The following is a 24179-nucleotide window of genomic DNA, read 5'->3' as shown; positions in this document are numbered from 1 at the left end:
AAAAGTTCACTTTATTGCGGGGGTCTGGAACTGAACCCACAATCTCTCCAAGGTATGGCTTTATTGCTATATAGGACATTATTACTGGGTGAAACTGGATGAAGGGTGCATGGGACCACTTGTTCACTTTTTGACACTTCCTCTTAACTTATAATCATTTCAAAATAAAAATTTTAAGTGACCCCTCCCCCAAAAAAGCCATGTCACTTATTCAACTGTACCCACCTAAAACAAATGCTACAAACTCATACCATAAGCTCATTTATCCCAGGTTTTGTAAATATTATTTTGTCTAAAAGGCAAATAATTTTTTTTCCTTCTTTTCACAATCAAATTCAGATGTGGGTCATCCTACTACAAAACTGGCCTAAACTCTTAACAAATGTCAACGGCACAAAAGACGAAAAAAAGCAACAGATTGTTCCTGTGTCTTACATTTTAAAGGCAGAACTTGACAATCAAATGCAATGTGTAAATTTTTATTGTATCCTGGATTAAAAAGAACATCTTTAAAGATACTTTTGCATATAACAAACCCACAGGTATCATCATTCTCAGTGGTCAAAAGCTGAAAGCATTCCCTCTAAGGAACAAGGCAAGGATTCCATTGTCACCACTTTTATTCAACATAGCTTTGGAAGTTCTAGCCACGGCAATCAGAGAAGAAAAAGAAATAAAGGGAATCCAAATTGGAAAAGAAGAAGTAAAACTGTCACTGTTTGCAGATGACATGATACTATACAAAAGAAAATCCTAAAGATGCTACCAGAAAACTACTAGAGCTCATCAATTAATTCGGTAAAGTTGCAGGATACAAAATTAATACACAGAAATCTCTTGCATTCCTATACACTAACAATGAAAGATCAGAAAGAGAAATTAAGGAAACAATCCCATTTACCATCATATCAAAAAGAATAAAATACCTAGGAATAAACCTACCTAAGGCGGCAAAAGACCTGTAGTCTGAACAATATAAGATGCTGATGAAAGAAACTGAAGACCACACAAACAGATGGAAAGATATACTGTGTTCTTGGACTGGAAGAATCAATATTGTTAAAATGACTATACTGCCCAAGGCAGTCTATAGATTCAAGGCAATCCCTATGAAATTACCAACAGCATTTTTCACAGAACTGGAACATAAAATTTTTAAAATTTTGTATGGAAACAAAAAAGACCTTGGGTAGCCAAAACAATCTTGAGAAAGAAGAACAGAGCTGGAGGATTCACACTCCCTGACTTCAGACTATACTACAAAGCTACAGTAATCAAAACAGTATGGTACTGGCACAAAAGCAGAAATATAGATCAACGGAACAGGACAGAAAGCCCAGAAATAAACTCACGCTATGAACCTAAAATTGCTCTAAAAATAAAGTCTACAGGAATTCCCTGGCTGTAAAAAAAAAAAAAGAAAAAAAAGAAAGTCTACTAAAAAAGACAATTCTTTGTTGGTTTCATTACTTTTTGAGAATCAGCATTTGCTTTTTATGTTCATTGGTTAATTATAGGTTTTAAGTTGGATATTTACCTCCTTTGCCCATTTTTCTAAAGGAACTTTCTCTTTCATAGATTTGTTAGTCCTTTTAATTGATTAGTGATTTTAGCCCTTTATTTGGAGGAAAGAAGAAATGGTGTGTTCAGGCCAATTGCTTTATGTGAACACTTAACAGACCAAAGGTGCATTCCTACAGACTGTGGGCCTTGTACAGTGAACCACCCAAGAAACCAGCTCTTTTTTGAATAAAGGGCAAGATGGAGTAAGCCTTTTCTCTTGCTTCAAAGGCATTTCAAGGCATTTTGGACATAGTTACTTACAGAGAAGAACTTTTGTACTTGGAAGGAAACAATGTAGATAAGCATAGGAAATATAAGGTAGAAGATAGGTCATAAGATACAGTCTCATCCTATCTCATCAGTTACCCTGGCATATGTTTGCAGAAGACTTGTCTTTTATTTATTCATAAAAGGTGTCCTTATATTAAGAAAATCCATGTTATGGGCACCATAGACCAAATGTTTGGGTCTCCTCCAAAATTCATATATTGAAACCTAATCTCCCAGTGTGATGGTATTAGGAGGTGGGGCCTTAAATTATAAGGGTGGAGTCATGAATGGGATTAGTGCCCTTATTAAAGAGACTCCAGAGAGCTTCCTTGCCCCTGCCACCATGTGAGGTTACAGCTAAAAGACAGCCATCTATGAACTAGGAAGTGGGCCTTCAGCAGACAGTGAATCTGCCAGTGCCTTGATCTTGGACTTCCAGACTGCCTAACTGTGAGAAATAAATTTCTGTTATTTATGTCACCCAGTCTATGAATGGACTAACACATGGGACTAAACTTTTTTCCTTGGTCACCTATATTTTGACTTTGTTTATTATATTTATTTATTTATTGCAAAAGCAGAATTGTCACATTTATCACTCTTTCATTTTATGTCTCTGGGGTTTGTATCATACTAAGAGAGGTCTTTCTTATTCTTAGACTATAAATACAAAATATTTTATAGTATCACCATGCACTTCCTCAAAGGACATTTCATATTACTCATTCACACAAAACCTTGAAATGGTACCATAAACAACAGGTTGTCAACTAGGGATGATTTTGCTCCCACCATGGAACATCTGGCCAGGTCTGGAGACATATTTGATCTACACACTGGGGGTGTGCTACTGACATCTGTGGGTAGAGGCCAGGGATAGAGCTAAACCCCTGCAATGCACAGGACAGCTCCCTCCCACCTCCAATGAAGAATTATCCAGCTCAAAATGTCCATATAGTGATGAGGTTGAGAAAACCTAACATAAGCCATCTCTCTTCCCTGGCTGTTCTGATACCCACTGTTTCGATCTTCTGTATAAAATCAAACATTGAAAAGAGTGAATGAGATGGAAAAGAAAGAAAAAGGGAGAAATTGGATAAGGAAATTTTGCTAAGTTGGAGAAAACCATCTTACCCCACTGATCGTATCCTTAACTCAGTCAGCCCCTGTAATTCAGCTCCAAAAGCTTAAATTTAATAAACATCATTTTATAAAGTACACCAGAAAAAGAGTTAGAATATTGGAGAAAAAAACCTGGCAAACATTACTGGCATACTACTAAGGGACAGAAGCATGAAGAGACTAATTATTATGTAAATGCTTTTATTTGAACTAATACATTGCTACCAGATTACATCACTTTTCAGAGTTAGAGTAACATTGTGATCTTGAAAACTATAGCAAACAGCTTGACAAAGCAAGAGTACATTAAGTCCTACATATATGTTTATTTTTTAGTGACCACATCTCCTTGTCTTAGGTGTAAAACTAGAAAATTTATTATACACTTAGCATACTTGGCCTACCGTATCCTGCCTAAATTCTGAGCCCACTCTCTCCTCAAAAGTGTCATATTCAACAGCATTTTAAATCTAAAGAGAGAGTTTGATGATACAGGTTTTAAAACAAATAAGCATATATTGAACCAAGTGTTTTAAGACAAGATATGTCAAATGTTTACAGCTTCGGTGTGAGAGGGAAGATGGAAATTCAAGGTACATTTTTCTTCTACCTATAATGTATGTTTTTTACTTACTTGAAGACCCCTTAAAAAAAGTAGCAAAATCAGCAGTCTTATTTAATGTAATCAAAATATTCTTAAATGTACAAAAAAGGATCATGTAGAAAGAATACTGTAAAAAGATACTGATTTTTAAGAATAAAAGAATATGAAAAGCTTCTATTACATTCTACACAGCCAGTTACTTCTGTAAATTTTCAGTACTAGAGAGATAAGCAAAGGATACTCATATCCAAATACCCTCTGACCACAGTTCTTGAATAAGAACTAGCATACTGAATGAAAAGCAGAATTACTGTCTAATAATAGTCATATCCAATCATCTAAGCAAGTCCCAGGAGGTGGACATTCTAAGAGGGAAACAGATACAGAGAGAAATACATACAGCAATGGGAAACGTCAAGGGCAGCGATCTAGGAGGAGCGAGTAAATGATCTGGCTATGAGCACATTTCAGGTGGGCCTGACAAATCCACCCTGACTAAGGGAAAGAGGAGTTGCTGTTATTAAAACTCTTTCCCCTGAGGGCTCCCATGATGAGCTTAGTCTTGTTAAAAGTCCTTTAAGTAACCAACGGTTCCTTAAGCCATGAGCACTTCACCTGGAAATTGCTCACCTGCTAATCATGCACTTGGGAGCAAGGTTGTTTTTATTCAAATTGGTTATTTTACACTCTCTTCATTCCCCTGCCCATCAAGCATGCAAACACGGTCATGACCATCTTGGGCTTTACTTCCACAAGGTCTTCCGGGAGAGCGTACACCCTGGCTCCAATTCTTCTAGCCATTGACACTGCGTACCTATTTTTGGAAGAAACAAAAATTAAGGTGAAATTCTGGTCTGTCAAGGGCACAACATGAGACATCTATTTCCTCTTACATAATCATTTATCTGGGACACAAAACTTCTATAGCGGAAGTTCAAATCAGAATGATTTCATTTTTCGTTATTTTGTTTTCTGTTTTATTTTGTTTGTGAGGTCACTCATAAGTGACACCAGATTTTTAAGCTCTACTATTTGGGGCTGATAATATTTATTCACTCCTTTTCTACAATATAAAATGAGAAATAATTTTGGAGCACTGATTTGATATGAAAAAACTATTTTGCTAGAATATATATATAATTACCCAGATTGATATTCTCGTTGAGCATGTAATAAGATAATAGTAACTCTCATGAGATCTTAGAGACTTGGGGTGGAAAAAATTATGCCAGATGCAAAATACAAGTTGGTAGATGCAGCGAATACTTCCAAATATTCAAGGGAGGGGAGAGAGTCTACATGGTACATGGCCAGAGTGGCCGAAGCAAGGAATGGGAAGTGTAGAGAAAGGAAGGGAGAAAAGAACTGACGTGTCCAGCTGGGGAAATTTGCAGGCGCTCTCCTCAATTAATACACAAGGCATTTCTAGGTGTTCTGTAACAGGAATCTTTAAAGATGATCAAGCATCTGGAAAAAGAAGCCTCAGGAGTTCTCTATAAATTATGGATATTAAATCTTTATCATATTACGCTACAAATATTTTTTTAAGGAGGGCAGAACAGAAATGACGTGCTTAACCATGAAGTTTTGCAGTAATGTTTCTTAGCTATCCTGTGAAGCCCTGCTGGGGGCTGATTTTCAGTGTGTACTGGGAAACTTTTCATGGGTTACCCGTGAAACCAGACCACAGTCTAGGTCTTTGGAGAAGGGAAGAGACAGGTGGAAAAGACCTTCTCAATACTGTTGAAATGCAGGAAACTTTCAAGGCACAGTTCCACCTGAGGGTTTAGCATCCTACCCACTTAAGGGACCAAGATAATAAACTCAACATACATAGTAAAGTGGTCTATGCACAGTAAGAGAGACATCACTAGATAATGTGTGTTAAAAGAGTGTGACAGAAGAATACTCTTATCAAAGGCATGGTTATTCTTAGCTCATCTTTCCCTTGTGAGTTTGCAGCTAAGTTGCATTAAAACATACATTATTTCTGTAATCTACTAAAGCAACGACTGACTGAGCACCTACCTACTAGGTCAGGTGCAATGCTAGGCTCTTACAGATTTTATTCATTTCAAAATCTCCAAGGTAAGTATTATTGATCGCATTTTACTGATGAGGAATCTGAGGCTAGAAGAGGTTTCCCCCAGGTGACATCATTCTCAAGTGGCAGAACCTGAATGAGAATGCAGATCTGTGCTCTTGCCAGGATATTATGCAGCAACCCTTACTTGGCATTATTGTGCTTGTCATCTTCTGTTAGATTGCCACTCTTAACAAGGTCATAGTTTATGCAGCCTGGCTGGATGGCATCAATTAAATCCACAACTGCCAAACTGGAGCTGATCGTCTTGTCCTAGGGTAAAAGGACAATACATCTGAGAATTTCAATGGGTACAAATTAACGTGGATTACCTATATACAGCTGCCAGAAACAAAGTCCAGTGAATTAAAAAAGAATCACGCCATTAGCCCAACAATGATTCTCACTCACAAAGAAACCAAAAGCTAGCCTTCCAAATTATAGATACTTTCTAGAGCAAACAATGTTCAATAGTCAAACATGGAATTCTTACCTTAAAACTCTGAATGGAAGTTAATTTTCCAGCTTCACTCAATGTTCTGTTCACCCAGCTTACAATGATGTCGTCATTAGCTTTCTGACCATCTCCAAGATCTTCCAGGACATTGAGGGTATATCTAAAAGAAGAAGCAGAAGAAAAGGTCCCGATCTACTTCATGAGAAAAAATTCAATTAGAAAGATGCTTTATCTTTAATTTCTTCTCCTTAGGTTTAGATTTCATGGAAAGAGAGTTGCACTGTATGAAAAAAAAAAACACCAACATTTCAAGTAGTAGTGGCTTGCCATTGAGCTGCCTTTTGCACTGGTTGGGGGAAGATTCTCAGTCCTTTAATGAGTAAGCCCAACAGTCTACTGCAGTCTCATTTTGTACTAGTCCAACCATGGTAAGGACTTAAAATAAGCTGTGCTTTGGCTGGTACCCAGTTATAATGAATGCTTTTCAGCATTACAGTTAAGAGATCTTTCTCAAATATATACATGGGATATTCATAATTTTTGCTATTTTTATTCACCGACACTAAATGAGGCTCAAGTCTGTCTGTCAGGCTTCCTATGAAAAAAGGGAAATAGTCACAGTTCTGCTGCCTCACTTTCAAGAAGCCATCTCTCATTGGCCATCCAACATATATTCATTACTTAAGCTCGCTTCAGAGTCTAAACACAGAAATTTCAAAGATGTAGTCATTGATACATTTGCTTAAAAATAATAAGGACTAGATCACAGACCTGTATTATAGTGAAGCTTAAACAGCTAAAATTGTGCACCATACCTTCTCATCAGCTGCCAGACTAAAGCTAAAGTCAGGGTTTGGTTCCCATCATTCAGGTCTTGCCCTCCAATGCCAACCAGGGAGAATTTGGCAGGATGCTTCCCTAATTCAACAGCATAGTTGCAGTTTTCTAGCTGCAAACACACAAAAGCAAATGCTTAAAAGATTTTTCACTTGTTTAATCTGTATATGCACATGTGCACAAAACTAAGACACAGTTCCTTTCCTTAAGAAGCTCAGAGCCAACGAGTTTCCCAAACAAAAGAAACAAATTGAGAATTAAAAGTCTGTAAGAAGTATGTGCAGCAACCTAATTATCTACCTTTTTCATGTTGGCTCCAAGTTTCGGGTATGGAGGTTTATTCACCTTACTCCAGTCAACAGGAACTTTAATTCGTTCGTATAACTGTAAGATTACCAGGGCATCTTGCAGGTCACTAATGATTTAAAAAGAATTTGATCAATGCTTTCAGACAGCTGGGCCTATGTTTCCTTAAAAACAATAACACTACACTGTCAAACAAGATATATAAAACCATATATAATACCCAAGACTCCTATATTTTTAATCAATCTGTGCTGAAAATAGAGCTAACACCATCCAATTCTCTTAAAAATATTTATTGAGAGCTTATTGTTTGAAAAGTACTGTTCTAGAAGCTGGGCACATAGGACAAAAATCCCTAGCCTTTAAAGTCAGAGAGAGAGAGAGAGAGAAAGAGAGAGAGGGAGAAAGAGGGAGGGAATAAACAAGTATATGGATAATATGATTTGGGGTGTATTTAATTGCTATAAAAAAAAAAAGAACGAGGTTAGGGGTTAGGTAGTGGTAGGTGGTGGTCAAGATCTGAATCAGTGGCTTGAATACAGCAAGGGAATAAGGCATTAGATGTGGAAAAGAACATTCCGGGCTGAGAGAACAGTGAGTACAAAGGCTTCAAGGCATCATGGATGGTCTGCTTAAGGCACTCTCTGGTCTGTTTCAAAATATAAAGTATCTGTTCCCTACGGTGTTAGAAAGACATTTATACATTCTTTCATTTAATGTTAATGATCATGTAAAGAAATAATCTGGGCTTTTGTGTATTTGGAAATGAAAATGGGAGTCACCACTCAACATTTTCCAATATAAGTAAATGCTACAAACTAACATTTAGGAAAGGTTTAGAGCTGTAATTATTTGTGTAGCGTCCATTCATGATGTTCATAACTGTTTACAATAGCAGTAGGAAGGCTTACGCATAGAGATGGTTTACATGAGGATTAACACCAAGAGAGTTCATCCAGTTACGGAAGGTTCTTTCTTCACGAGTTTCTCCTATTAAAAATATTCACAATGTTTATATATTCATTAAATACCTTGTATATGTGCATATAACATCAACCCACATATAAGATTATTTTATTTCTTCTTTACAGATCTAGAGCTTTTTCTCCATTGTGAGTCTCTAAGCAGCCTCTCTAAATACATTCTCTCTAGATACATGCTTCTTTTTTAAACTGGATGAATTTATTTTAAAAGTAAAGAATACAACCTTATTAATAACCAGTTAAGCAATTTAGAGGTGTATGAAGTTTTTATAATCTCCTCCTCTGTCTAATCCTTCTCCAGTATCTCCCCAAATCCCCATACCTCTAAAGTAACTGATGTTATCAGTTTAGTTTTTATTTTAAAATTTTGCTAGGGTCGTATCGTATAAACCTCTGTACTCATATTAATCTACATCTTCCCTCTACCCATTTAACAAATACTAAGCTACATATATGTACTCCTTTTACATGCCTATATTAGAGCAACAAATTATTTGAAACTTCAAAAGCACAAAATTTAAAGATTTTATAGTAATGATAGTAGACATGCAATGAACTACTATTTACATTTGTTAATTTTTAAGTACTATACTTCATGCGTATATAATCTGGCAAAGGTAAACTCTGCCTTTCCCGAACTTAAACGAATAATTACCGTGCATTATTATTATTTTTTGAGTAGGTTAAGTGTGAAAGGAACTGGGGCCAGTTAGTCTGACTGGAAGAATGAAACATAAATATTGTAAATTTATAAATTTTATGGAAATGTGTGTAAATTTTATGCATATAGGCATTTTTCTGGTGAGAGATTTAAAAAGTGGCCTAATTCTAAAATATTAAAATAAAACATTGGTTTACTAAGTGGCCTTAAACTAAGTGACCCTAGGCTAGCTTACTTTAAAAGTTCCCTTGTATCATTCCTTTCTATCAGCTGCCACTTTTTACTCAGCCCTTGGGACTACTTCTAGCAGACAGTTGCTAAGGGGGATAAGGAAACTTATTAAAGTCAAGATTATGAAATCACTGTGGCCTACGTATTTCTACTCTGTAGTCCCAAACATAATTTAAGAAACCTTTAGTTACCTTCTAATAGAGTCCAGTCAATATCCTGGTTCTCTGGCTTAGTTAGTGCTGGGTATTTATTAAACAGGTTAGCCACAAAGGCTAAGTTCAGTTTGGGGTTTCCACTGACAACATCAGCAGGGGTAACAAACTGTCTGCAACCTAATTTGTCTGCTTGTTGAAGCATGCTCTCAGCTCTCTTCAAATCATCTGTTTCCTGTTGAAGTAAAATAAGAAGACATTTTTTTAAAAGACCATACTAAAAATACAGAAATGTTTTCCTACAATGATAGGTTGGGTATACAATTCTGTTTTCTCTTAGTCAATATATGGTACTTATATTATTGTTTTGAATGCAAAAAAAAAAGTTGGCTGTGCTGGATATGCAGTACCTTGAAAATACCCTAGATGGCACCAGATCATATATCTAAGGACAGAATACATTTAACTCAATTGAGATTACATCTCTCATGGCAAAATTCATCAAGAAAAAAGCAAAACCTGTTCAGATTTTTAAATTAAGCCCTAAAGAAGGTGTAAGGCTGAAAAAGATGATGGAATTATGAGAAAATATTTTAAAAATAATAATCAGGGATACCAGGTTCCGATAATTTTATTTCAGGTTTAAATTGCATATTTTAAATTGCAGTTTTTCTCTTCAACTATTTTTTGTTTGTTTTATTTTACTTTTCCACCCGGGAAGCAAAGTTTTCCATTTCTGTAAAAAAATACTTACTTTCAACTAATTCCTAGGACTCCTAACTTTTCTTCTCCATTTTGCCTTTTTTTTCTTCTGGAAAGGTGCACGCTGATCTCTTGACTAACATACGGTTTGGTGAAGATTTTAAAGTTTTAGATCCGATGATTTCAGACCAATGTAAAAATAGTTTCCCAGGTGCTCACCATTCCCACCTCCCACCAATAAAAGTTCCTCCTCCTGGAGCTGCAGGAGAAACAGTTGCTTTTGGATTATTCGTTTCTAGTGACCTGCCCTCCAGACTGCTCTTGGCAGCTACAACAGACATCTCCACCCCAGTCTACCCCAGGGCAAAAGTAGCTCTTCTGGAAAACAGTGTCATGTGAAAAGGGATTTTATAACTGGGAGGAAAAAAGAGAGAAAGGGAACTTGAGGAATGTTACTTCTAAACCAACATGGTGCATGCAGATTGTATACTTTGAGAGTCTTAACTCTGTCTTTAATGGGTGATGGTATCTTTAGTTTTTTAATCTCCAGTGAGGTGCCTTGACTGTCTGGGACTCCAGGACAATGTGTATTTATTGTGTTACCCTTCTCTGTTACCATCTGCAGAGCAATCAGTAACCATGAGCAGATGGGCAATTGAGTGGGATTCAGCCTTCCTTCAGGACTCTCTGTGAGCCTAGTGACTTCCTCTCATAGAGCCTATTTTATTTCTTGTAACCTATCAGTTGTTACTTCAATGCCTCTGGTTTATGCTATTTACCATCTTTATTTTAAAATCCCTTATTTATTGATCATCTTGGCATTCCTAAACAAAAAGCATTGATAATATTGGAATAGAAGGAAGCTTTAAAATAGCCAAAAATTTAAAAAATTCAAATAAATATACTGTAGAATAGTGAAACAAAAAATAATCAAATAAAAAATATACATATGCAAAAAAGAACTTCAGCCCATACCTCACATCATATTCAGAATTAACCCCAAACACACACACACACAAATGTATAAACCCAACACTATAAATCTAAAACCCAAATGTAAAACTAAATGTAAAACCCCAAACTATAAAACCTCTAGGAGAAAACATACGGAGAAATGCTTGTGACCTTGTGTTAGGCTAAAAGTTCTTAGATACAACACCAAAAGCATGATTCATAAGAGAAAAAAATAACTAAATCTGACTTTGTCAAAATTAACAACGTCTGTTCTGTGAAAAACACCGGGACTAAATATTTGCAAATCACATATCCAATAAAGGACTTGTATTCAATCAAAATATATAAAATACTCAAAACTTGACAAGAAGAAAACAAACAATGCAATTAAAATGGGTAAAGTGTTTACTCCCGTTTACAATTGCAACAAAAAGAATAAAATATCTAGGAATAAACCTACCTAAGGAGACAAAAGACCTGTATGCAGAAATTTATAGGACACTGATGAAAGAAATTAAAGATGATACAAATAGATGGAGAGATATACCATGTTCTTGGATTGGAAGAATCAACATTGTGAAAATGACTCTACTACCCAACACAATCTACAGATTCAATGCAATCCCTATCAAACTACCACTGGCATTTTTCACAGAACTAGAACAAAAAATTTCACAATTTGTATGGAAACACAAAAGACCCCGAATAGCCAAAGCAATCTTGAGAACGAAAAAGGGAGCTGGAGGAATCAGGCTCCCTGACTTCAGACTATATTACAAAGCTACAGTAATCGAGACAGTTTGGTACTGGCACAAAAACAGAAATATAGATCAATGGAACAGGATAGAAAGCCCAGAGATAAACCCACGCACATATGGTCACCTTATCTTTGATAAAGGAGGCAAGCATATACAGTGAAGAAAAGACAGCCTCTTCAATAAGTGGTGCTGGGAAAATTGGACAGGTACATGTAAAAGTATGAAATTAGAACACTCCCTGACACCATACACAAAAGTAAACTCAAAATGGATTAAAGACCTAAGTGTAAGGCCAGACACTATCAAACTCTTAGAGGAAAACATAGGTAGAACACTCTATGACATAAATCAAAGCAAGATCCTTTTTGACCCAGCTCCTAGAGAAATGGAAATAAAAACACAAATAAACAAATGGGACCTAATGAAACTTAAAAGCTTTTGCACAGCAAAGGAAACCATAAACAAGACCAAAAGACAACCCTCAGAATGGGAGAAAATATTTGCAAATGAAGTAACTGACAGAGGATTAATCTCCAAAATTTACAAACAGCTCATGCAGCTCAATAACAAAAAAAAAACAACCCAATCCACAAATGGGCAGAAGACCTAAATAGACATTTCTCCAAAGAAGATATACAGATTGCCAACAAACACATGAAAGAATGCTCAACATCATTAATCATCAGAGAAATGCAAATCAAAACTACAATGAGATATCATCTCACACCGGTCAGAATGGCCATCATCAAAAAATCTAGAAACAATAAATGCTGGAGAGGGTGTGGAGAAAAGGGAACCCTCTTGCACTGTTGGTGGGAATGTATATTGATACAGCCACTATGGAGAACAGTATGGAGGTTCCTTAAAAAACTAAAACTAGAACTACCATACGACCCAGCAATCCCACTACTGGGCATATACCCTGAGAAAACCATAATTCAAAAAGAGTCATGTACCAAAATGTTCATTGCAGCTCTATTTACAATAGCCAGGACATGGAAGCAACCTAAGTGTCCATCATCGGATGAATGGATAAAGAAGATGTGGCACATATATACAATGGAATATTACTCAGCCATAAAAAGAAATGAAATGGAGGTATTTGTAGTGAGGTGGATGGAGTTAGAGTCTGTCATACAGAGTGAAGTAAGTCAGAAAGAGAAAAACAAATACAGTATGCTAACACATATATATGGAATCTAAGGAAAAAAAAAAAGGTCATGAAGAATCTAGGGGCAAGACGGGAATAAAGACACAGACCTACTAGAGAATGGACTTGAGGATATGGGGAGGGGGAGGGGTGAGATGTGACAGGGTGAGAGAGTGGCATGGACATATATATACTACCAAATGTAAAATAGATAGCTAGTGGGAAGCAGCCGCATAGCACAGGGAGATTAGCTCGGTGCTTTGTGACCACCCAGAGGGGTGGGATAGGGAGGCTGGGAGGGAGGGAGATGCAAGAGGGAAGAGATATGGGAACATATGTATATGTATAACTGATTCACTTTGTTATAAAGCAGAAACTAACACACCATTGTAAAGCAATTATACTCCAATAAAGATGTTTAAAAAAAAATGGGTGAAGTGTTTAAACAAAGATATATGGATGGCAAATAACTACGTGAAAAGATGTTCAACATCATTTAGCCATTAGGGAAATGCAAATTAAAATCACAATGAGACACCTCTACACCTGTTAAAATGATTCATGTTTAACGACACTAAGGTGTCAGTGAGCATGTGGACGTACTGGTACTTTCACGCACTGCTGGCGGCAATGTGCAAAGGTACAACCACTTTGGAAAACAACTTGGCAGCTGCTTTAAAAAGTTAAACACACACATACCATACTACCCAGCCATTCCACTCCTAGGTATTTACCCAAGATAAATGAATGCGTATATGCATACAAAGACTTGTATATGAATGTTCAGAGCAGCTGTATTTGTAATAGCCCCAAACTGGAAACAATCCAAATGTTCATCAACAGGTGAATGGATAACAAATTATAGTATATCCATTCACTGGACTATTATTCAGCAATAAAATAGGAATGAATTTACGATACACGCAACAACATGGATGAATCTCAAAATAATTACGCAGAGTGAAAGAAGCTAGATAAAATAAGAGTACATACTGTACAATTCCATAAAATTCTCAAAAATTCAAACTAAACTGAAAGGAAGCAAATCAGTGGTTGCCTGGGATGGAGGAGTATGGGGGCAGGGAGGAATTACAAAGGATCATGAGGAAACTTGATATATATCCCTAAAGAAGATGTAAGACTGAAAAAGATGAAGGACACTGAAAAACAAGGGGAAAAGCAAGAGGAAAGGCTCAGAGGTAAAATGAGTGTGTGTGTGGTGGGTACAGAGTAGTGGGAAATTGCACTGGCCGGAAGAGATGGAGCAAGATGGTATAGCAGGGCCTTACATGATCAGCAGAACATTTTCGGATTGAACTCTAGAGTCAATGGGGAAACCTTGAAGGATTCTGAGGAGGTAAGAGACAGTGAAGGGAGTGCTTTAAGATCAACTAGGGAGGAGTGACTGGAGAAGAGCTGTACCAGAATCAGAATCAGTATACTGGTGCCATCTACCCAGGCATAAAATCACCTGGCTAGCCATCCCAGACAGCTCCCTTGGTGCACAAGAGGGCCCCTCATTCATGCCAAGAGTGACCTGAACTGAAGAATTTCACAGTTAAAAACAGACAGAAATATAAGCACTACAAGTCAGTTACAAATTCAGTTCTGATAAGGACAGCATAAATGGTTTAGCCAGTGTAATCCACTCAATCCTACTGTGAAATATGCTAGAAATGTGGATTTTTAAAAACCAGTAGAATACATTCCATATCCAATGAGTACTAACAACAACAGGATCCTAGAAAGTTGGGACTAAATAGTCTAGGCCAACTCTTTACTTCATGTATGAACAAAGTGAAATCCAATTTCGGGAAGGAACTTGTCCAAGGTCATTGAACAAATAAGTGATGTAATCAGGGAACGTGTTCCGTGACAGTAATTCCCCAAACTGGATTTCAGGGATCAGGAGTTTGTAAACATATTCACGTTACTCTCAACACAGGAATATTACAGATGCATATATGAATATGTAGTCATTAAATCTATCACTGTGATTATAATCCAAATACTTGGAAAAGGTGAGTCTCTAGTGCTTATTTCCCCACACTTGCTTTGAATATTTTATGCCATCCATATGAACCAATGCCACCATAATTACAGAACTCACTAATAAACTATTAACATAAATCAAAGCATCTTTCTGCCTCTGAATTACACCTACAGTAATAAATTTTAAAATAATGCTTAAAATTGCCAACACCATAACATGCAATTATAAAAATTCTTGTTATTTATAAGAAATTGACAACAACTTTGTAAGCTTATAGAATTCAAAAGAACACCTATACTTACATTGAAACCTGACATGTTAATATCTATCCGTGGTTCACCTTCCTTTTGTCCTTTTGGTGCAATTTGATTGAGAAGATGAAAATAGGCTTTGGAATCCTACAAATGAATTGAAAATGTCAGTGAGACCACATTTACAAAGAATGAATGTATCCTATTGTCCCATGTTTGGAAGGATACTCGCGTTGGATTTTGTGAGAATGTACGACACAAATCTCTATCTTCTAATTTAACGGCTCCTTTCCCCAGAAAAGTCCACTTATCTGGCCTTAGGTCTGCCTTGAATATGGATGAACTGGATTTTGTCATGACTTTACAATTTATTGAAGTCATCAATACAATAATGCTAGTAAACACATAACTAGTTCTGTACCTTCACTGAGTTACCGAAGTCAATAAGCTTGATAGATAAAACAAGCAGGAGAAAAGTAGGACAGGAGAAATCCAGGAAGCATAGGGAAAGAAAAAATAAACAGGTTACATCATTACAAAGCACAATATGTATATACCATAACGTATGGAGAAGAGATTAGCTGTGTTAAAGATGTATTTAAATGACAAAAATTTTACAACGAGTAACACTTGAGGTGGTGAAATAACATTAAACCCTTAATTATCTGAATATATTTAACCAAACAAGCTTCTCTTTGTTTTAAGCTTCTGAACTCTTTCATCACTTGAACACTTTCACTTGGAATCCCAATACCTAAAACAAAATGGCATTGCTCATACGGGGTGTGCGCTGGGTGAATTCAGGCTGTGTGGACACTGCCCAGAACAAAACGTGAAAACCACTGTACCAAGTGCAAACACTTATGAGGGTCTTCAACACACATGTCAAATTGTACCAGAGGACAGGAACTGGAGTGAAGATTCCTTAATCATGTTATATTTGAAGATCACCTTCCCAGCCATGATAGTTTTCCATTACTGGGCCTTGACAGTCCAGAAAGATTATAAAGGAATGTTTCTTGTGTAAACCCTATGGATTATGTGCACCCTAATCCCCTGGAGAAGTTGTTCAATATGGAGATTGCTGGATCCAACCTCAGACCTACCAAGCACAGATCTCTGGGAGCTGCCCAGAAAGCTGCATCTTAAATGAGCCACCCCAATAAGTTTGATACACTCGCCAGAAACGATTCTAAGACTGGGGAGAATCAGGTGAGTGAAAGCCACTTCAGAGCAATTCATGGAATGCAAACCCAGATCATACCATTAGTAGGCATAGGGGTTATCTCCTTCCAAGGAGTAGTGCATTACAGTTGTGAAAGTGCTTTCGCTTACAATTACCTACTAAAGGTGCAGAAACAATTCGTAATCTAACCCTATGTACTTGAGAAAGACGGGTAAAGAGCAGACCCCACAGAGTCTGTACTTACTACCCTGAAAAGGGGCTGTACAGGTGAAAATTTGAACTTGAACATACATTACCTAACAATCCTCTGCTTTTTAAAAATATTCAAAGCAGAATATTTTTTAAAAAAATATTCATTTGTAAATAAGATTCCCTTTTATACATTTAAATTATGTGCTCTGAACATAAGATACATTTATGAATGGTTTTCGGGAATGTATCTAATGTGTAAAGCAAAATATAGCTGGCTAAGCATGTTGCATAAATTAAAAGAAGAGGGGGTCAGTTGGTTTTATAATTTTGGGGCCATCCTTAATTTTCACTGATGAAATCAGTAATGCAAATATATCCCATTACTTTCACCACTGAATAAACTGATGTGGTCACAGACTATTTTCATAGCCCTATTGGCCAGTGACATCTGATGAAGATCCTTGAATTTGTTCCCTGTGTTCCAACATCTGGATTTTGGAGAGCCAAGTTGGTTAATGAGAATGCCAAGATATCTGCTGTGGTGATTTTGGCCCTCTCTCCCCGAGATGCCAAAGGCAACGTGTGGTAAATGAATGCTACCGATGTCTCCCGCCCTTGCGAGTTTTCCCTAGTGCTCATGATGAGCAGTGAGTGCCAAAATTAAACTCAACGCAAGAAATCTTTGTGGGTCTTTTATGTGCCAGGTGTTGTGTTAGAGGTGGGCTTTAGTAGGAGGGCAGTAATGCAAGGGCGGGGGCTGAGGTAGGAGACACAGACATAAATAAAAGTATGTAACTACCCTCAAGAACTCAGCGCCTGAAGGAGGGAGCACATGACAGAAGAGGAGCCAAATAAGAAAGGGGACAGGGAATCCTGAGGCCCTTTCTCTTCTAGGTCTTTACTAACAGGTACACTGAGGCCTGGGAAAGGCAGTTAGCAACAGAAGAGTCATGACTGCCTGTCCTTTCATACTCCATGTCGAACAGTAGGCAGAATAGAAAATGTTAGGACTATAATATGATACTTTTTACCCCTTTCTGCAAAATGAAAGCTAGACTTGGTGTAGTTCTCCTTACTTGGCTCCATCTCTCTACTGAAATCTACCATCAGGGCCAAGAGGCAACAAGGCTGTGTGATAAACTCATAGGAATGACCCCTCCTTTAAGCTGGCATGAAATCTCCCGAGTCATTATATCCCCCAAAGTGTCGATAACTGCACAGTTACCTTGATGTCAGCACTAAAATTGTTGATTTTCTGCCAGCCTGAGTTTTCCAAATGAAAGTTTGCCCATCTAAGCAGAAGCTCTTCTGGAGATAATTTCATAAGCTCCTCCAAGGTCTCACCGTCTCGAAGTAAAGCAGCCAAGGCTACAAGGAAAAAAGCCACAACCAATATATTCCATGTAACAGTTATTACAAGTTTATTGAGTCTTTTGACACTCTATTAAGTAAGTAATAGAGATACTAAAAGTACTGTGACCTAGTGCCTGGTTTTCAGGTACTCACAGTCTAATAACAAAGATAAATAAAAGTAGATAATTATGATCCAGATAGAAACATTGTATTATGAGAATACGCAGCAAACATATAACATATTCTTTATTATTCTTCACATTCCAAATACCAATTAAGTTCTAGCTTTTAAGTTGAACATTTTCACATTATGTCATATATTTACATAAATTGTTCTTAAGTAATATGAAAATCAGAGACTTGGGGGAGTATGTTTAAAATTTTGGAGCCTTTTACTTAACCTTTTGATTAAATGAGTATACAAACCCCATGGTATATATATTTAAGTATAACTAATTAACTCTTGAAGTGTTAAACCTATTTTTAAAGGAACAGAATTCAACTTTGCATTTTCTATAGCATCTAACATGTAAAGGCTGCTCAATAATTTTTTGTTGTTGAACTGAATGCCTAGAAGAAGCCAAGGGTTTTTTGATAAATATTCCCAGAGGTAACAGGTAGAAGCTTGGGTGTCTGTACAGAGCACTGTCTAAATTCAAGCACTGTTTTATGAAGAAGTTGTGTAGTCCTTATGCAATAATTACCTCCCATAAGATAAAAGGAGATTTATATTGAACAAGAAGACTGAAACTGCCTGACTTCCAAAGAGGTCTAAGCAATACCTCTAACAGGCAAATTTCATCTTTCATGGACTCTGCTTCATGCCATGTCACTCTGGCACTGAGGGATTTAAGCAAGGGCAGAGGCAACATTCTTACTTGTACAGAAGCCTCTTTCTGCTCCCTATCTCCAAGTCAAAGGCTGGAAAGGATTAAACAGCCTGGTATCTATGCACCTGAGACCTTGTCAAAGATAAATCATTTGATTTATTTATTACATGAGCCAATGTAATTTAATTTTGTTGTCTTCCTTTCCTTTTCAATGGACTTCAACTCCTTTAACATGACAAACACTGCTCTGAAGAGGCCAGCAATTAGAAAAATTTTATTTGTTTAAATATGGGCCCCTTTGAGTGGATTGAAAGTGTAAGTGTAATAAAGTCTTGGATAAATGTGCAAAATAAGACTGTTGACAGGCATTGTGAGACCCTGAAATACTGAGAACCCCCAGTATATATTCTTCCCCCAAAGTAACTGAGGATTGATATGGTGAGTTCCAGAAGAAAATGTGAATATTTGGAGTGATGCTTAATATTGTAAACTTCAAAAGGAGAGGATAATGTAGTACTTCCGAGCACCCCAGGACAATTGTATTGCATATGCTTATACATCCTAGAAGTCTATGATGTGATATCAAAACCTATCCTATAAGAATGATGCTTCTGCTAATTCAGGAAACATGAGACCACCAGGGGCAATTTAGAATAGTTTTGAAGAGGCCTAAATCTATGATAGAATAGAAAAGGTATGGAAAATAATAGGAGATGGTGTGCAGCAGTGGAGCTGAGGGTGGTGATGGGGTGGGGACTGTGTGGTCAGAGCAGAAAAGAATACATATCAAGTTTGGGGACTTTGGGCAAGTTCCTTAAACTCTCTGTGCTTCCGTGCCTTTACTGTGAAATGAATTCTAAAGTGCCAGACAAATGTTAATTACTACTAAAGAAGAAAGTTATAATTAGGCTGTTTTCCTGAATAACACTATAACATTACCTTATGTTTAATTCTAGTTATCATCTAATCACCTCAATTAAGTGAAAGCATGACAGTCTGCATGACTAGAAAAAATAACCAATAAACGACTTTCAAAATTATGACTGTGTTCCATTACCTTCATTCCTGCTTAATTCAATGTCAGCAAACAAACCGATCTTAATGATCTGCCAAAGCAGTCCCAAAACCAGATGAGGTTTCCCAGCCCGCAAATCTTCTGCACCAATGTTCACAACGTGACACCCAATGGCAGAAGCAGAGTTCAGTGCCAAGTTCAAGTTTTCCTGCAAGACAGCCAATTTACAACACTTGCTTCTTGACCTTTCTGGTTTTTTGCAGTCTATTTCTCCCTTCACTGAAAATAACACTCAGCAAGGAAATTATGTCTTAATTTTACCCACACGTGATGCACAAAAAGCAATATCCAGGCTTTGGTGTTAAAAGCATAGCTAGGGACTTCCCTGGTGGTCCAGTGGGTAAGACTCCGCGCTCCCAATGTAGGGGGCCCGGGTTTGATCCCTGGTTGGGGAACTAGATCCCACATGCATGCCACAACTACGAGTCCGCATGCCACAACTAAGAAGCCCACGTGCCACAACTAAACATGCCTCAATGAAGATCCTACGTGCCGCAACTAAGACCTGGCGCCGCCTAAATAAATAAATAAATAAATAAATTTTTTTTTTTAAAAAAGCATAGCTAAAACAAATCTAGCCTCATTGTTATTGTCTTTTTCAGATTTACAGGGGAAGTTAACTCAGTATTTTTATTTGGTCCCTTCTTAAGGACACTGACACTAAAGGGAAAGGCTGAGTTACTAGAGTAAGTATATCCATATGGGTTAAGTGTCGTATTTCTAAAAATGCCTAAATGAGAGGTCTATTGAATACACCTGAGACTTCTAGACGTTCTCAATCTCCACATCCCAAGAGATGCTCTTGCTTGAGGGAATTTTGCTATCTAACAGTCTAATACTCACTAAATGGAAAATAAAAGCCCTTTGTTCTTTAAGCATGTTAATTAATTAAGAGCTTAAATGTTTTTGCTTATTTCTGTATGTTTGAACACAAAATGTAATGAAAAGAACACAGGGCTTTGCAGTTAGACCTGGATTTGAACTTTACTTCCAGCAGTAACGTCAGTACAGCTCAAAAACCTTTCTGAGTCTCAGTTTCTCTTTTCTATGAAATCTGGAAAATAATCCTCAACTCAGACTTGTTATAAGAATTAAATGCGAAGATGAAAAGTGCAGATCCTATGGTCTGTAAAACAGGTCCTCAAATAGTAGTTTCATGGAAGGAGGGGAGAATGGTACATACCTGAATGATGAAGGGTGTAAGTTTCTTCTTGTTGATTGCTCTCTCATCAATTGTATCAGGAACTGAAAGGTTGATCATTTTACTGAAACAAATTTTGAAATGAGTTGACTTATTTTAAAATAATCTTTAATATACACAAATACTGTAAGGCTTATTATAACATGTCTCTCATGTAATCTGAAAAAAAAATGCAACATATGACTTTTATCATGTTGATCTCAAAAAACTATACATATAAAAATGCAAATAAAAAAGACCAAAGTATTTACAGTAGTTGAGTATTTCTGAGTTGGGCATTAGGGCATACTGTCTTATTTAATTTTTTGTAACTTCCACATTCTTTTAGAAAAATGAATTACTCGGATATTAAAAAAAAACTTTATTGAATAAATGTTAAAAACAGATAATATCGCACATTGAAACTGAATCTCTCTTCTAGATTATACAATGCACAATTAAAATGACCATTTATCTACAAAGAGGTAAAATTAGTTGAGCATGAGATTCTTTCATTCACCAAATACTTATTGAGTGAGTGCCTAGATGATGTACCAGGTACTATATTTGGTGCTGGAAATACAGTGATAATACAGAGAGAAAGAAAAGTTATATTAATTAGGTTAGAATCTGACTTAGGAAGAATCTCATTTGGTAAAATTTGGAGTTAGACTCTAACATTTTAGATGTTTATAATACTGCCCTAAAACAAGTTATTCTGCATAGGGAAAACCATGCTTCTTTCCATGCAAAATTTAAATATTAAATAAAGAGTACCATATGAGTCCCTATATTAAAACATATCGGGAATATCTCTTTACAGCCTATAAGTGGCAAGTAAGGGGATATTTCACATTTTTAAAATCAGCTTTTCAAACAACCAAAATGACCTTATTGAAAGAAAAAAGAATTTCATATATTGTACACTGTCATCAGAAATATACCCATTGCACTGTTCTAAGTGGTCTATATATAGTCACTTAAAGCTCACAACAGCCCTGTGAGGCAAGTACAATAATATGGGGATCATAATGGATGGATCCTGAAATGCAAAGTGGTCAAGTACCTTTTATTTATTTAAAAAATTCTTCCCTATTACGGTTTATTACAGGATATTAAATATAGTTCCCTGTGCTATATGGTAGGACCTTATTGTTTATCTATTTTATATATAGTATGTTTTATATACAGTGTGTATCTGCTAATGCAAAACTCCTAATTTATCTCTTTCTCCCCCTTTCCCCTTTGGTAACCATAAGTTTATTTTCTATGTCTGTGAGTCTGTTTCTATTTTGTAAATAAGTTCATTTGTATCATTTTTTTTTAAGATTCCACATATAAGTGATATCATGTGGTATCTGACTTTCTCTGTCTGACTTACTTCACTCAGTATGACAATCTCTAGGTCCATCCATGTTGCTGCAAATGGCATAATTTCATTCTTTTTTATGGCTGAGTAGTATTCCAGTGTGTATATGTACCACATCTTCTGTATCCATTCCTCTGTTGATGGACATTTAGGTTGCTTCCATGTCTTGGCTATTGTAAATAGTGCTGCTGTGAACATTGGGGCGCATCTATCTTTTTGACTTACAGTTTTCTCCAGACATATGCCCAGGAGTGGGGCTGCTGGATCACATGGCAACTCTATTTGTAGTTTTTTAAGGAACCTCCATAGTATTTTCCATAGTGGCTGTACCAATTTACATTCCCACCAACAGTGTAGGAAGGTTCAAAGGGGTCTTAACCACTGTACGCCACTGCCTCAAAAAAGAGTTGCATTCACTGACAAACTGTTGATAATCTTATATCATTTCTGCCAAGACACTGTTGGGTCTGGGGCAGCAGGAGTGACGAATGCATTTTTCAGAAATAAGTAATTGGAGAGTGAAAAGTGATGAGTGGCCTGTTTTTCTCTTTTGGGACCGATGGTACTTGAGAATAAAGAGATGCTGACATAAAAAGTTCAACTAAGTTGTAATGTTTAGCTTACTCAGTGATGAGAAGAAATTGGAAGCTGAGAGCTTCTCTAGGAAGAGGTCTCTGGTCTAAATGACTGAGTTTTAGATTCACCTTTAGTGGTACTTTCACGGACAGACCTAGAGATGAAATGGGCAGAACCTAGACAATTTTCGATTCTAGCTATTCCCCGAGATGAATCCGTCAAGCATCCAGAAACAACTATGTCAATTACATGGAAGACTATTTTTGGAAATCTTACCAAAGCACAATTCCATCACCAACAGCTTTGAACAGGTCATCAGTATTTGGGTTCATTGGTATGACATGTCGGCAATCTGGATCATTTTCCAAAGCTTTGTTTATCCAGTTAACGAAAGCATATTTTTCTTCCTCTAAAATTATGTGGAATAAGAAGACATTAGTTCATACTCTAAGTTAAATATTTGACTCTAAAGCCTGAAATAGTTGTTCAGGAGAGCTGTACGTTAATGTTTCACAAGCCTGCTGTTATCCTCTTTGGAAACCCAGACAAGTGAATGCAACACAGTGGCTGTTAGGAGCTATATAAAATAAACAAAAAGAATAGAGCAGGGTTAACTGATCCTTAGAAGTTAGTTACAAAATTCTATTTATAGTTGAGAATCTGCCTGCTAATGCAGGGGACACGGGTTCGAGTCCTGGTCTGGGAAGATCCCACATGCCGCGGAGCAACTGGGCCCGTGAGCCACAGCTACTGAGCCTGCGCGTCTGGAGCCTGTGCTCCCCAATAAGAGAGGCCACGATAGTGAGAGGCCCACGCACTGCGATGAAGAGTGGCCCCCGCTTGCCGCAACTAGAGAAAGCCCTAGCACAGAAACGAAGACCCAACATAGCAATCAATCAATCAATCAATCAATCAATCAATCTTTAAAAAAAAATTCTATTTATATTATTGTAGGGCTCTGCTGTAATAAAGCCTATCTGTGCACGTATTGTATCATGGCTCTTACAAGCTAATAAAGCCGTACAATAAATACCTGTAATGCCTTTATGGGAAGTATTAAGTCCCAAGTCCAAATATAGGTCACAACGACTTCGACTGTATTCTTAATTAGGAGGCAATGTGTTTCTAGAGCCTCTCCTTGACATTATAGCAGGCAACCTACTTAGTTCACTGTGTTCACCTAACACATGTGAAACTATTTACCTGAGTAAGAATGCTGCGTTCCTTCACTGGACAGCTCTGAAGTTCCTCCCAGAGCACAGATCCCTTCTTTCCTGTTGATTGCTTTGCGGAAGGTTTTGGCAATATCGCTGCTTTTTACCTCTTGGAAAATCTATTAAC

General features: G+C 37.0%; 1 protein-coding gene across 3 annotated transcripts in view; it reads right to left on the bottom strand.

Moving 5' to 3' along the window:
• Positions 1–463: 463 nt before the first annotated feature.
• Positions 464–24179, bottom strand: part of PLS3 (plastin 3) — an 88960-nt gene continuing 65244 nt past the window's right edge. For all 3 annotated transcript variants that reach the window (XM_068532561.1, XM_068532562.1, XM_068532563.1), the window contains exons 4-16: positions 24042–24171; positions 23115–23247; positions 20897–20978; positions 19696–19861; positions 17681–17823; positions 15129–15224; positions 9309–9504; positions 8154–8232; positions 7237–7351; positions 6915–7048; positions 6136–6259; positions 5791–5915; positions 464–4373 (exon numbers count right to left, since the gene is read on the bottom strand). In XM_068532561.1, coding sequence (XP_068388662.1) covers positions 4241–4373; positions 5791–5915; positions 6136–6259; positions 6915–7048; positions 7237–7351; positions 8154–8232; positions 9309–9504; positions 15129–15224; positions 17681–17823; positions 19696–19861; positions 20897–20978; positions 23115–23247; positions 24042–24171 — 1656 coding nt within the window. In that variant the 3' untranslated portion in view covers positions 464–4240. The remainder of the gene's footprint in view (positions 4374–5790; positions 5916–6135; positions 6260–6914; positions 7049–7236; positions 7352–8153; positions 8233–9308; positions 9505–15128; positions 15225–17680; positions 17824–19695; positions 19862–20896; positions 20979–23114; positions 23248–24041; positions 24172–24179) is intronic.

The sequence above is a fragment of the Eschrichtius robustus genome, chromosome X, assembly GCF_028021215.1.
Source record: "Eschrichtius robustus isolate mEscRob2 chromosome X, mEscRob2.pri, whole genome shotgun sequence".
Taxonomy (NCBI): Eukaryota; Metazoa; Chordata; class Mammalia; order Artiodactyla; family Eschrichtiidae; genus Eschrichtius; species Eschrichtius robustus.
Note: the sequence above shows the minus strand (reverse complement) of the source record. Positions and strands in the feature narration are given on the sequence as shown.